General features: G+C 42.7%; 1 protein-coding gene across 1 annotated transcript in view; it reads right to left on the reverse strand.

Annotated features, from left to right (window-relative positions):
- Positions 1-3,204: 3,204 nt before the first annotated feature.
- The window catches only part of corin (corin, serine peptidase), a 37,034-nt gene continuing 25,629 nt past the window's right edge, over positions 3,205-14,609 (reverse strand). The window contains exons 16-24 of the mRNA XM_030076508.1: positions 13,864-13,974; positions 13,352-13,475; positions 13,031-13,159; positions 9,788-9,837; positions 8,022-8,208; positions 6,869-7,031; positions 6,519-6,627; positions 4,799-4,932; positions 3,205-3,395 (exon numbers count right to left, since the gene is read on the reverse strand). Of these exons, the coding sequence (XP_029932368.1) occupies positions 3,213-3,395; positions 4,799-4,932; positions 6,519-6,627; positions 6,869-7,031; positions 8,022-8,208; positions 9,788-9,837; positions 13,031-13,159; positions 13,352-13,475; positions 13,864-13,974 (1,190 nt within the window). The 3' untranslated portion in view covers positions 3,205-3,212. The remainder of the gene's footprint in view (positions 3,396-4,798; positions 4,933-6,518; positions 6,628-6,868; positions 7,032-8,021; positions 8,209-9,787; positions 9,838-13,030; positions 13,160-13,351; positions 13,476-13,863; positions 13,975-14,609) is intronic.

Genomic DNA, 14,609 nt, shown 5'->3' on the forward strand with positions numbered 1-14,609 from the left:
GTGGAACCAGCAGCCGGGAGTGAAAAACCAAACCGACTTCAGGCGGACAGGAGACACACATCCTCACACATCCTCACACATCCTCACACATCCTCACACTGTCAGCACACACACATCCTCACACATCCTCACACATCCTCACACTGTCAGCACACACACATCCTCACACTGTCAGCGCACACACATCCTCACACATCCTCACACTGTCAGCACACACACATCCTCACACATCCTCACACTGTTAGCACACACACATCCTCACACTGTTAGCACACACACATCCTCACACATCCTCAGGCTGTCAGCACACACACATCCTCACACATCCTCACACTGTCAGCACACACACATCCTCACACATCCTCACACTGTTAGCACACACACATCCTCACACATCCTCACACTGTTAGCACACACACATCCTCACACTGTTAGCACACACACATCCTCACACATCCTCAGGCTGTCAGCACACACACATCCTCACACATCCTCACACTGTCAGCACACACACATCCTCACACATCCTCACACATCCTCACACTGTTAGCACACACACATCCTCACGCTGTCAGCACACACACATCCTCACACTGTCAGCACACACACATCCTGACACTGTCCGCGCACACACATCCTCACACATCCTCACGCTGTCAGCACACACACATCCTCACACATCCTCACGCTGTCAGCACACACACATCCTCACACATCCTCAGGCTGTCACTTAGCCAACTGCTAACATTAGCTGTCATTATGGATGATATAAAGCTAATGTAGATCAAATAAAGCTGATGTAGGTGAAGGCTAACATTAGCTAAAGGATGAAGCTGGTTTGAAGACGAGGTCACATCAGTGTCTTTCAGAGAGACTGAAGCCTCAGTTTGGTTGAACTGTATATTTTTTATTTTGTCTCAAGTCTGGCTTGTCTTTGTTTATTTTATATTTGACTTTCTCCTTCTGCTTCTCATCTCTAGTGCAAAGTAAATCAAATATGGCTGCCATGAAAAGAAAATGGATTCCAATTGAGAAGATGTTGCTATGGAAAAAAAAAAAATTAAATTAAAAACAAAAACAGCGAAAGCAGTGAGGAGGCCCACCAGGCCACGTTGCCCAAACAGCTGCCCGGTGTGGCACTGCATTTAGAAGCACAAAGTCATCACACACACACACACACACACACACACACACACACACACACACACACACAGACTGTAGCTTACTGAGGACGTCACACACACATGTACAGTACAACAGTGTACAGGTAACAAGGTTGTTTTCTTACTGCTAAGTTTAAGTACAGGCACTATAGAGTGAAGCATTGTGGGAAGTCGAGTGCTCAGCTCGCCTGCTGTGTTTTAGCTAGCAGCTCGTAGCGCTGACACTAAACTCTTATTTTGAAGCGCAATAATCGTTTGACAGAGACTCTTATTTTTTTTTTCCTCTAACCCTGAAGAATGAATGAAGTGATGACAAACTGGAAATAACATGTATGGAGTGTGTGTGTATATGTGTGTGTGTGTATGTATGTGTGTGTGTGTGTGTTGTGTCTCTGTAAAGGCAGTGTTGATATCCAACACACACACACACACACACACACAGTGCAGTTCAGTGTTTTGTCCACCGGGGGGGCAGCAGCTAAACAGAGGAGGACACACGGCGGTCAGCGGCTGATGGTGCGTTCCCTCTGACTGGAGAAGTCAGGATTTCTGGTTTCCCAGTCAGGAATTTCAAACGGAGCGCCCCCTGATGTTGGAATTCTGACTCGGAAAGTTGGAGGAACCTCACCCACCCCCGCCCTGCTCATCCAAGATGGCCGCTCCACACGTCCACAGCAGCAAAGGCCGTAGTGATTTACTGTTTAACTTGTTGGCACAGCGGGGCGTCGTCGGCGTACGTGATTCGTCATGTTTGAAATTTCCCTCTGTTCTCTCTTCTTCTCTGTCTCTGGTATCGTAATGACATCACTAACCATACTGCAATGAGATAGCTTAGCTTAGCTTAGCTTAGCTTAACGAGGGGCTCAGTGTTTTCCTTTGGGACGGGGGGGCAGACAGGACTCTTTGGGGTCGTGGTTCCGTTCTTTTTAAACCTCCAGGAGCGGCACAAGGAGCATTTTTTTTTTTTAAAAAAAAGTGGCGTTGATGTTATTTGTGTTTGTGATGTGCGCTGAACTGAAGGCCTCGTCCTGAGCAGCTGATATGAACACGTGCAGCGTTGCGCCCCCTAGCTGCTGCAGTGTCCGAATGCACAAAACATGTCATAATGCCTTGTTATCAACTGGCACTGCTAAGAGCGGCTAACCTGGCCCCGAACGGGACGTGACATCGATGCTCTAAAATGATCAGTCCATTTGATTCCAGATATTGATCAGTAACTGGACTGTCAATATTTCTAATGCAGACAGAATTGTGTGCTAAAGCCCCACTGACCGCTGTTCATCTGACTCTGTTTAGCCTCGGCGGCGCCCCCTGCAGGTGAAAACACAGAGGTATTTACCTCAGTGTCCATGGTCGCTTGGTGATTTTCAGTCTGATTGGACAACAAATTAGTTTTTGTTCGTTTTGACAAAATCAAGCGTGAGACAAATTTTTAACGACGATTTCTGAAAATGTGACTCAATCATTTTGTTCAATACGACGAGATTTCAGACACATGAGGCATTTTATGATACATGTCAGTGTTTAAAAAAAAAAAAAATCTTTATGTGTATCATGAGTTTGATCACGTGGCCTCAGCCTGAACTAATCACATTCGTTTTGAAAGGAGTTATATTAGCGTTACATTGTGTTTTGTCTCTGTCTTCATGATGATAATTTTGTTTCTTGTGAAGTGAATCGAGCAGCTACTTGACCACGACGAGGAACACGAGTGAGCATCAGTGAGACTAGTTAGAACTACCAGTTATACCAGTTAGCTTCTGAAGGCTTATAGTATGGATATATAGGCACAGATAGAAGAAGAGTGTGTGCATGTGTGTGTGTGTGTGTGTGTGTGTGTGTGTGTGTGTGTGTGTGTGTGTGTGTACAAACGCGAACAACGCAGACAGAGATCGACGATGACATCACTTCCTCTTGGAATGCTGGATGGTGGAAGCAGAGAGGAGGGAAGGAAGGCTGAGAGTCTCTCTCTCTCTCTCTCTCTCTCTCTCTCTCTCTCTCTGTGTGTGTATGTGTGTGTGTGTGTGTGTGTGTGTGTGTGTGTGTGTGTCAGTCCAGCAGGTAGGTGTGTATGTAGATCTGCTGCTGGATCCAGGGCGTGAAGTGTGTGACGTTGCTGTAGACGCCGGGGCCGAGCACCTTGCTGAAGCACACGCTGCCCCAGGACGTCAGGCCGAAGAGCGTCCAGTGAGCGCTGCTGTCCTCACACACCAGGGGGCCGCCGCTGTCACCCTGCGCGAGCACACACACATACACACACACACACACACACACACACACGTACACATTGTGCATTGTGGTTACCCAAGTAGTCCAGTCATTTTAGGCCAAAACTGGGGTCAACCTCGGACAAACTGCAAGAGAAGCAAACTCAACTGATTTTGGATCCTCAGTTTGTCCTGAGTGAGGGGAAAAAAGTCCCAAGGAATCCCACTGGTGGAAAGTTTTAAAATTAAAAGGTTACTATATATATATAGTAACCTTTTAATTCACTGTTTAAATGTCTGTTCTGGCATTTATTACTTATACAGTGGTCCCTCGTTTATCGCGGGAGTTACGTTCTAAAAATAACCCCCAATAGGCGAAATCCCTGAAGTAGTCAGCTTTATTTTTTACAATTATTCTAGATGTTTTAAGGCTGTAAAACCCCTCACTACACACTTTATACACTTTTCTCAGACAGGCATTAACATTTTCTCACTTTTCTCTCTTGTTTAAACTCTCAAAGTTCAAACCTTCGTAGAAAAATAAGTCCAGTATTATAGAATGAACGCATTCTGTACTGTACAGGAGACACGGCACAGAGGAGACTGATTGACAATGGTCTACAGTCCCTTAGCCAATCAGGACGCAGAACACAATGCACTGTTAAAAAAAAAAAAAAAAAAAAGCATGCAAAATTGCACTAAAAAAATCCGCAAAACTGCAAGGCCGCGAAAGGTGAACCGCGTTACAGCGAGGGACCACTGTATCCCTTATTAGCCCATATCAAATCAGATAATGTGTGATATGCATGTGTAAACAGAATAATTCAAAGAACTTGTAATAGACTTTTTTTCTTGTCTTTGTGTGTGTAATCATCTTGTGAATTTTTATAGTGATATCTGAAAGTAAAATGTTGACCCCCTTTCCCCTGTGTGTTAAAAACAGTGTTTTTGGTATTATATGGTCATATAGAGGTGATTTTCTAAACTTTCCACCAATGGGATTTCATGGGACTTTTTTCCCCTCACTCAGGACAAACTGAGGATACAAAATCAGTTGAGTTTGTCTGAGGATTTTTCATAAAATGACTGGACCAAAAACTAAGATTTAAAACTAGAGTTCAGAACAAAACTGTGCTCTTACAAAACCAACTGAAATTGAATAAAAACACACAGTTTGCGTCTGTGTCAGAACGAGGAGGCGCTGCTTGGTGCTGATGTTTATTGAGACAAAAATTGTGGATTCAACACGAAATTTGATGATTTGGTCTTCATGGTTTTTGTCAAAAGACCCGATTGGAAGAAAAAGACAAAAAGAAAAATCATGCATGAAATTGCGCCTGCTGGGTCGGTTGAGTTTATTGATAATATTGAGCGTGTGTGTATGTGTGTGTGTGTGTGTGTGTGTGTGTGTGTGTGTGTGTGTGTTACCATGCAGGAGTCGACGGTCCCCGCCTCGTAGCCGGCACACAGCATCCTGGTCGTGATCGTCTTCATGTCGAAGTAAGACTGACACTGGGACAGGGAGATGATGCGCACCTCCCCCTCCTGCAGCTTGAAGGGCACTGGACACACACACACACACACACACACACACACACAGAGAGAGAGAGAGAGAGAGAGAGCCCAGATTAGGCAAAGTTTACAGCTGCCACTCAGGGCTGTGCCTTAACCAGGTCGTCAGCGTTGTGTTAACGTTAACGAACGTTAGCTTGTTAGCACTTTGGTTAGTCTTGTTAGCTTCGTTAGCCAGCAGAACGTCTTGGTTATGGTTAGGAAAAGGTCAGGGTTAACATTAGGACACATTTGCTAACATTTGCTAATATTAGCTAGCTAAGTTAGCTAAAAAAAAAAAAAAAAAAAAAACACAGAATCTCCAAAATTAAAGTGGAAAATTTATAAGAAAAAAACTCACAAATTTATTTAAAAAAAAGAAAAAAACTTGAAAATGCTGAAATTATAAATTCACAATTTTACGAGAAAATAATTCAGAAAAATACTAATATTGTTATTAGACTCTAATGCTTAAAAAGGAACCACATGGCTTCAGAATTTTCTAGTTTTTTTTCTCAGAAATTTGTGACTTTAATTGTGAAATGTCAGAGTTTTAGAGTAGAAATTCTTAATTTTAATGTTAATAAGCCTTCGACCTGCAAAGATAAACATATTTTCAAGGCTAAAAAGCATTTGATACACTGATGTGTGTTTGTTTTTTGTGGTTGTAATGATTCTTGTTGTTGTTTGTTTGTTTGTTTGTTTGTTTTTAAATGTGTACTGCAGCTCATACAGGTGGTGCCATGTGCTGAATAAATGTAAAAGGCGGGATTTCACTTGAAATTCAAATAAAAATATTGTGGGGAGGAAAAAAAATCCTCATTTTGCATTACCAGTTTACTTGAAGGACACACACACACACACACACACACACACACACACACACACACACACACACAGGGTGCAGAACAGCAAGTCTATTTTAAATCTTTAGACAGCAGACTGGTGTGTGTGCTGCCCCCTGGTGGAGGCAAAGGCAACACACTGACGCACCAGTTCACTGTGAGAAACCTAACACCAGTTAACCCAGTCAAAGTCAGTGCAGTGGATTTTTTTTTTTTTTTTTTTTTTTTTTTTTTTCAAATTATGTCCAGGAGTTTGACAGAAAAAAATAAGGAAAAAAATATGTTTAAACTGAAGAAAACTGATAAAAAAAAAAAAAAAAAACAACCCAGAAAGGATGGTGATAATGAAACTTATAAAACATAAAACTTAAATAAAAATCTGTCCAAACTAAGGGTGCAGTGGACTGGTGTTCTTTAGTAAATTATGTCCAATATTTCTGGTTTAATGAGAGGAACACACACGCACACACACACACATCACCTAACAAGCAGACTGTGAAAAAAAATGTTGAAAAATACAAAAAGGACACACAATATAAACCATAGGGTAAGGAAAAGTGTATTTAAGTGTATTTGTAAGTGTAAGTGTGTGTGTGTGTGTGTGGGAGGTGATGTGGTGTAAGTGTGAGTGACAGAAGTGTGTGTGACGTGTCACAAACTCATATTTTTGCAGATGATTTTGCGTAGGTTTTGGGAGTGACTCGTGTACCTGTGACTGTGCGATGTGTGTGTGTGTGTGTGTGTGTGCTCACTCCGGTTGCCCATGTGGCCCCAGCCTGTGATGTAGCAGTAGGAGTCGGGGGAGGGCAGCTGGCCGGGCCGTGGAAGACAGACGGGTCTGACGAAGGCCGTCTCCTCGATCTGCAAACACACACACACACACACACACACACACACACACCTGATCAATACCACCCAGATCAATACGTTACCACAGCAACCACACCTCCAAATAAACTGATCAGTGCTAGAAATATCAACACTAAGGCTACCAGTCCTACCAGTGGCCTTATAAATATCATCAATAATCATGTAAATATGAAAGTGATGAACTTCTCTCTCTCTCTCCCTCTCTCTCTCTCCCTCCCTCTCTCTCTCTCACCTCGGCGTCCAGCTCGACCACGCTGATGTCGTAGTCGACCACGGCCCGGTTGTAGCGCGGGTGGACGATGATGGAGCGAACGCCCCGGCTCTGGCTGTGTGCGCCCGGGTGGTCCAGGTTATTCAAACCCAACACCACCTTCCACAGCTCGGCGCTCTCTCTCCTGGACGAGAGACACACACACACACAGGGAGAGAGAGAGAGAGTGAGAGAGAAACTCACCATCAGTTTGAACATTTCTTTAATCTCTTGTTCCTGCGACGGCGTGTCACCGCTGCAAAAACTCAAAATTTTACCAAGAATATTTGTCTTATTTCAAGTCAGAATATCTCATTACACTTAAAATAAGACACGATCACCTCAGAAGTAACTTGTATTTAGACAATTTTCACTTGTTTCATTGGCAAAATTTGTGAGTGGAAAAAGTGAAAATTCACTTGAAACAAGTGAAAATTGTCTAAAAACAAGTTACTTTTGAGTTGATCATGTCTTATTTTAAGTGTAATGAGATATTTTTACTTGAAATAAGGCAAATATTCCTGGTAAAATTTTGAGTGTTTTGCAGTCAGAGCCGCTGCAGCCAGAAAATTAAAATTCCAAGAAAAAATAAATTGAGATCAAAGTCGTAAATGTACGGAAAAACAATCAGAATACTCTGAGACTGAAGTGGTAAATTTATGAGAAAAAAGTCACAAATTTATGAGAAAAACTCAAAAATTCTGAGATTAAAGTTGGAAATTTTAGAGGAAAAAAAAAAGTTTTTCTTTTGCGACAGGATTTAGCCAGATAACAAAGATAAGCTTAAGAAAATGTATTTTTCTGAGTTTTTTCTCATAAATTTGTGACTCTATAATCTCAGAATTTTTAATTTTTTCCCCACAATTTATCTTTTTTTTCTCTCAAATTTTTGATTTTTTTTTCTTTTAAATTTAGAGCTTTGATCTCAGAATTTCTGGTGATTTTTTTTTCTTGCAGATTTGTGACTTTATAATCTCAGAATTTTCAAGTTTTTTTCTTGCAAATTTACGACTTTAATCTCAAAAATTTGGAGTTTTTTTTCTCCGATTATTACTACTACTATGACCCCAGCACGCCATCACACACTGACAACTCTTTGTCACACACACACACACACACACACACACACACTCACCCCTCGAAGCAGTGTGCGACGGTCAGCGCCCACTTCCTGCCGATCAGCACGCAGCCGCACACATGGCCACTCTGGCCGCTCTGCAGCGAGCACTGCCAGGGCCACGCCCCCCGCCGCGACACGCGACCTCCCAGAATCCTCTTCTTCCTGTGGGGGGCTGCCGACATCGCCGGACGCAGCCCGCAGTCTGAGAGAGAGAGAGAGAGAGAGAGAGAGGGAATGTTATTGTTTTTAAATTCTGGTGTTTGGGTTAATTCATTCCAGTGAAGTCGCACTAAATGACTTAAAAACAAAAACAACATTTCAGAACTGAAAAATAATTGATCATCCATTACTGATCAGATTATCTAATCGCAGCACCACATGATCGTCAAATCCCTCAGACGGTCCACATGAAATCTGAAATCCTCCTCGCTCTGGATTTCACTGAAGTCGCTGCCATTTCTTTGCATTTCAATTTCAGTTTGAATTTACGTTTGAGTTTCCTGAATAAAACATTTCAAAGTAAAGGTCTGAGCCTTTAACATGGAGACAGTTCACTGGAAACAGCTGTGAAACCCTGAAAGATCACCTGATTTCTTATTTAAGGGAGCTGTAAAACTGTAATAAAGATTAAAGTGGTAAATTTACGAGAAAAAATTAGATTAGAGTGGTAAATTATGAGAAAAAAAAAATAGGAAACTAGGGGTGTTTTATACTGTGATACCCAGCAAGTGGCAGCAAAGTCAGGCCATGTGCTTCCTGGACTAAAACATAAAAGTATTGTGAGTTTTTTTCTCAAAACTTCCTGAGTTTAATCTTGGATTCTGAGTTTTTTTCTCTTGATAATCCCCCTCTCCATATTTCCCCCTGTTATGACCCTGATAATAAAGAGTGAAGAAGGACTTGGATTTTTCTGATTTTCCCTCTGAGAAAAGCAAACCGGCTCCTTTAACTGGCCCTTAGCCTGAGCGCCACTAGGTGGAGCTGTAGTTCAGCGTTTGGCTCAGTAAAGAGGCCGGCAGAGAAACAGAAACAGAAAACAAACTGACAAGAAGCTGCAACTCAAATGAACCACAGGCCTTCTGACCCTGTTTGTCTGTAGAGAGCACCACTGCTACTGCTACTACTAGTACTACCACTACTGCATGTAGTACTGTAGTACTGTAGCACTGGGGTACTGGAGTACTGGGGTACTGGGGTACTGGAGTACTAGGGGTACTGGGGTACTGGAGTACTGGGGTATTGGGGTACTGGGGTAGTGGAGTACTGGGGTACTGGGATACTGGGGTACTGGGGTACTGGAGTATTGGGGTACTGGAGTACTAGGGGTACTGGGGTACTGGAGTACTAGGGTACTGGGGTACTGGAGTACTGGAGTACTGGGGTACTGGAGTACTAGGGGTACTGGGGTACTGGAGTACTAGGGTACTGGAGTACTGGAGTACTGGGGTACTGGGGTACTGGGGTAGTGGAGTACTGGGGTACTGGGATACTGGGGTACTGGAGTACTGGGGTACTGGGGTACTGGGGTACTGGAGTACTGGGGTACTGGAGTACTGGAGTACTGGAGTACTGGGGTACTGGAGTACTGGGGTACTGGAGTACTGGAGTACTGGAGTACTGGGGTACTGGGGTACTGGGGTAGTGGAGTACTGGGGTACTGGGGTACTGGAGTATTGGAGTACTGGGGTACTGGGGTACTGGGGTACTGCAGTAATTAAACCAAACAGCAGCTCAGATTAAGATTTAATGATTAAAGAGTTCAGTGAGACAGAGAGTTTTACCTTCTCTGGTGCAGAGGACCGACACTCTCCTCCTGGAATGACACGCATGGCTGAGAGACAGACAGGCAGAGAGACAGACAGGCAGAGAGAGAGACAGGCAGAGAGAGAGAGAGAGAGAGAGAGAGAGAGAGAGAGAGACAGGCAGAGAGAGAGAGACAGACAAGCAGAGAGAGAGAGAGAGAGACAGACAGGCAGAGAGAGAGAGACAGACAGGCACAAAGAGAGAGAGTTTGTTGTTAAAGGCTTGTCATAAAACAGTCTTGAGGTTTGGGTTCACTGTCAGTTCATGTTCTATGTTCTATGTTCTGGAACTTCACATCTAGAACCTAAGATGAATCCAACATGACAGAGAACCTCAGACACTCAGCCTGTCTGTGTTCTAGAGGGTTCTCAGCTGTTCTCTGAGGTTCTGGAGTTTAGACTTTAGGCTGCATTTACACCACAGGTCTGAATGTTCTCATTTAGACTGACTGCCAGTTTCCCTGAGACAGGCAGGTAAAAAAAAAACACGCAGGTAAACAACCATACGCAAGTAAACAACAACATGCAGGTACACAAACCGAAGTGACAACAACAACAACAACAACAACAACGCTGTAATGACTCCACTGGTCTTCCCTATGTAACGGTGCAGCCGCGAGGACAGGTGTGCTGTTTGTTCTGACAGACAGACAGGTGTGAACCAGGCTTCAGGTAAATGTAGCTTTGTTGAGAGTTCCGTTGAGGTTCCACTAAGGTTCTCTGTTGGTTCTATTATCATACTAAAGGTCTATTCATTTTAATCTGTGTGGTCTGGCTTCGTTCTACATGGTTCTGTCATGTGGTTGTTCTGTCATGTTGTTCTGTCATGTTGTTCTGTCATGTTGTTGTTCTGTCATGTGGTTCTGTGATGTTGTTGTTCTGTCATGTTGTTCTGTCATGTTGTTCTGTCATGTTGTTGTTCTGTCATGTTGTTGTTCTGTCGTGTTGTTGTTCTGTCGTGTTGTTCTGTCATGTTGTTGTTCTGTCATGTTATTCTGTCACGTTGTTGTCATGTTGTTCTGTCATGTTGTTGTCATGTTGTTCTCTCATGTTGTTCTGTCATGTTGTTGTTCTGTCGTGTTGTTCTGTCAAGTTGTTGTTCTGTCACGTTGTTCTGTCAAGTTGTTGTTCTGTCATGTTGTTCTGTCATGTTGTTGTTCTGTCGTGTTGTTCTGTCATGTTGTTGTTCTGTCACGTTGTTCTGTCAAGTTGTTGTTCTGTCATGTTGTTCTGTCATGTTGTTCTGTCATGTTATTCTGTCACGTTGTTCTGTCATGTTGTTGTTCTGTCGTGTTGTTCTGTCATGTTGTTCTGTCACGTTGTTGTTCTGTCGTGTTGTTCTGTCATGTTGTTGTTCTGTCGTGTTGTTCTGTCATGTTATTCTGTCACGTTGTTCTGTCATGTTGTTCTGTCATGTTGTTGTTCTGTTGTGTTGTTCTGTCATGTTTTTGTTCTGTCATGTTGTTCTGTCATGTTGTTGTTCTGTCATGTTGTTCTGTCATGTTGTTGTTCTGTCACGTTGTTGTTCTGTCATGTTGTTGTTCTGTCACGTTGTTCTGTCGTGTTGTTCTGTCATGTTGTTGTTCTGTCATGTTGTTCTGTCATGTTGTTGTTCTGTCATGTTGTTCTGTCATGTTGTTCTGTCATGTTGTTCTGTCATGTTGTTATTCTGTCACGTTGTTCTGTCATGTTGTTCTGTCATGTTGTTGTTCTGTCATGTTGTTCTGTCATGTTGTTGTTCTGTCATGCTGTTCTGTCATGTTGTTGTTCTGTCACGTTGTTCTGTCATGTTGTTGTTCTGTCACGTTGTTCTGTCATGTTGTTCTGTCATGTTGTTGTTCTGTCATGTTGTTCTGTCATGTTGTTGTTCTGTCATGCTGTTCTGTCATGTTGTTCTGTCATGTTGTTCTGTCATGTTGTTGTTCTGTCACGTTGTTCTGTCGTGTTGTTCTGTCATGTTGTTGTTCTGTCATGTTGTTCTGTCGTGTTGTTCTGTCAAGTTGTTCTGTCATGTTGTTCTGTCATGTTGTTGTTCTGTCATGTTGTTCTGTCATGTTGTTGTTCTGTCGTGTTATTCTGTCATGTTGTTGTTCTGTCATGTTGTTCTGTCATGTTGTTGTTCTGTCACGTTGTTGTTCTGTCACGTTGTTCTGTCATGTTGTTCTGTCATGTTGTTGTTCTGTCACGTTGTTCTGTCGTGTTGTTCTGTCATGTTGTTGTTCTGTCATGTTGTTCTGTCATGTTGTTGTTCTGTCATGCTGTTCTGTCATGTTGTTCTGTCATGTTGTTCTGTCATGTTGTTATTCTGTCACGTTGTTCTGTCATGTTGTTCTGTCATGTTGTTGTTCTGTCATGTTGTTCTGTCATGTTGTTGTTCTGTCATGCTGTTCTGTCATGTTGTTCTGTCATGTTGTTCTGTCATGTTGTTGTTCTGTCACGTTGTTCTGTCGTGTTGTTCTGTCATGTTGTTGTTCTGTCATGTTGTTCTGTCGTGTTGTTCTGTCAAGTTGTTCTGTCATGTTGTTCTGTCATGTTGTTGTTCTGTCATGTTGTTCTGTCATGTTGTTGTTCTGTCGTGTTATTCTGTCATGTTGTTGTTCTGTCATGTTGTTGTTCTGTCATATTGTTGTTCTGTCGTATACAACAAGCCAGCTAATACAGTAAAATAACACTCTATGTTGCAAGCAGGTACAACATTTTTATATACTTGTACTAAGTTTTAACTACTATTGGATAATACACTTAAACTTAAAGTATATCAAGTATGTTATACTTGGAGTATACTTAAACTTTATATTCCTGATAGTACATTCAAAGTAATCTGAAAAGTATACTTACCTAAGTATTAGTTCACAGAAAGTATACTTAGTTCATAAAAAGTATACTTATAAGTATACTTGAGTATACTCCTTTTTGGAAAGGAAGTTTTGAATGCCATGCCTATTTGTCACATTTGCTCTCACAGGGTTGGCGCCCAAACCCTGTAACACTTTCATTCAGTACCTCGCATTTTTCAGTTCTTCGTTCATTAAAGTGCATTTTTTTCCAAGAGTTGTTTATTCACATGAGATACCTCTCCACTCAGCTATTTGATTCAAAGCAGACTGTGCCAACTCAGTAGCCTAGTGGTAGAGCGTCCGCCCTGAGACTGGGAGGTTGTTCTGTCATGTTGTTCTGTCATGTTGTTGTTCTGCCTGTGTTCCCTGTGTTCCGTGTGTTTACCTTCTCTTCTCCAGTCTGGCCTGCAGAGCCGAGCCGTTCCTGTGGTTCCACTCCGGGTGGACGTGTAACCAACGACGACGGCCCTGGACGCCGGGCTGGTCCGGTACCATGGAAACAGAGGAGGGAACCCTGCAGGAACACACACACACACACACACACACACACACACACACGCATGTTCTGGTGAAGACAGGTTGTTTAGAAGAGAACACCTCCAGAACTCTTCACCATGTTGGCTTTATATGCAAATTATTTAACACTAAGATCAGAGGTGTGTGTTTCTGTGTGTGTGTGTGTGTGTGTGTGTGTTACTAACCTTACCCTAGTCCCAGCTGGTTGCAGGTCAGCAGGCTCAGCTCGTGGTTCCACTCGTCGGCACACACCTGGTACTCCGCCGCCGTCCTGAACACCGTCAGCACCGAGCCCGATCGATCGGACAGGGACACTGCACACACAACCAGATAAATACTGAACCTGATCAATCAGACAGGGACACTGCACACACAACCGGATCAATACTGAACCTGATCGATCAGACAGGGACACTGCACACACAACCAGATCAATACTGACCCCTATCGATCAGACAGGGATCAATACTGACCCCTATCGATCAGACAGGGATCAATACTGACCCCATCGATCAGACAGGGATATGATGATATAATATAATATAATGTGTGTGTGTCTGTGTGTGTGTGTGTGTCTGTGTGTGTGTGAGAGTGAGTGTGTGTGTGTGTGTACCACAGTCCCACTCGTCGGAGCTGTCTGAGCAGTGTGTGTGTGTGAGTGAGTGAGTGTGTGTGTGTGTGTGTGTGTGTGTGTGTGTGTACCACAGTCCCACTCGTCGGAGCTGTCTGAGCAGTGCTTCTTGCCATCACACCACAGCGTGCGGTGAACACACTGGTGGTTGTTGCAGGCGAGCTCGTTGTCCCGGCACATCGCTGCACGCACACACACACACACACACACACACACACACACACACACACACACACACCAACAAGAAGAGCAACAATGTAACCAACTGCACAGACTGTCATCAGCGCTCATTATCTGAACTGAATAGAAGTGAATTGAACTGAACTGAATTGAATTGAACTAAGTTGAACTGAATTGAATTGAACTGAACTGAACTGAACTGAATTGAACTGAACTGAATTGAATTGAATTGAACTGAATTGAATTGAACTGAATTGAATTGAACTGAATTGAATTGAACTGAGTTGAACTGAATTGAATTGAACTGAACTGAATTGAACTGAATTGAATTGAATTGAACTGAATTGAATTGAATTGAATTGAATTGAACTGAACTGAATTGAACTGAATTGAATTGAATTGAACTGGATTGAATTGAACTGAATTGAATTGAATTGAACGGAATTGAACTGAACTGAATTGAACTGAATTGAACCAAACTGAATTGAACTGAATTGAATTGAATTGAACTGAATTGAACTGAACTGAATTGAACTGAACTGAATTGAACTGAACTGAATTGAACTGAATTGAACTGAACTGAACTGAATTGAATTGAATTGAGCTGAGTTGAACTGAATTAAATTGAACTGAATTG

This window comes from Myripristis murdjan, chromosome 18, assembly GCF_902150065.1.
Source record: "Myripristis murdjan chromosome 18, fMyrMur1.1, whole genome shotgun sequence".
Lineage (NCBI taxonomy): Eukaryota > Metazoa > Chordata > Actinopteri > Holocentriformes > Holocentridae > Myripristis > Myripristis murdjan.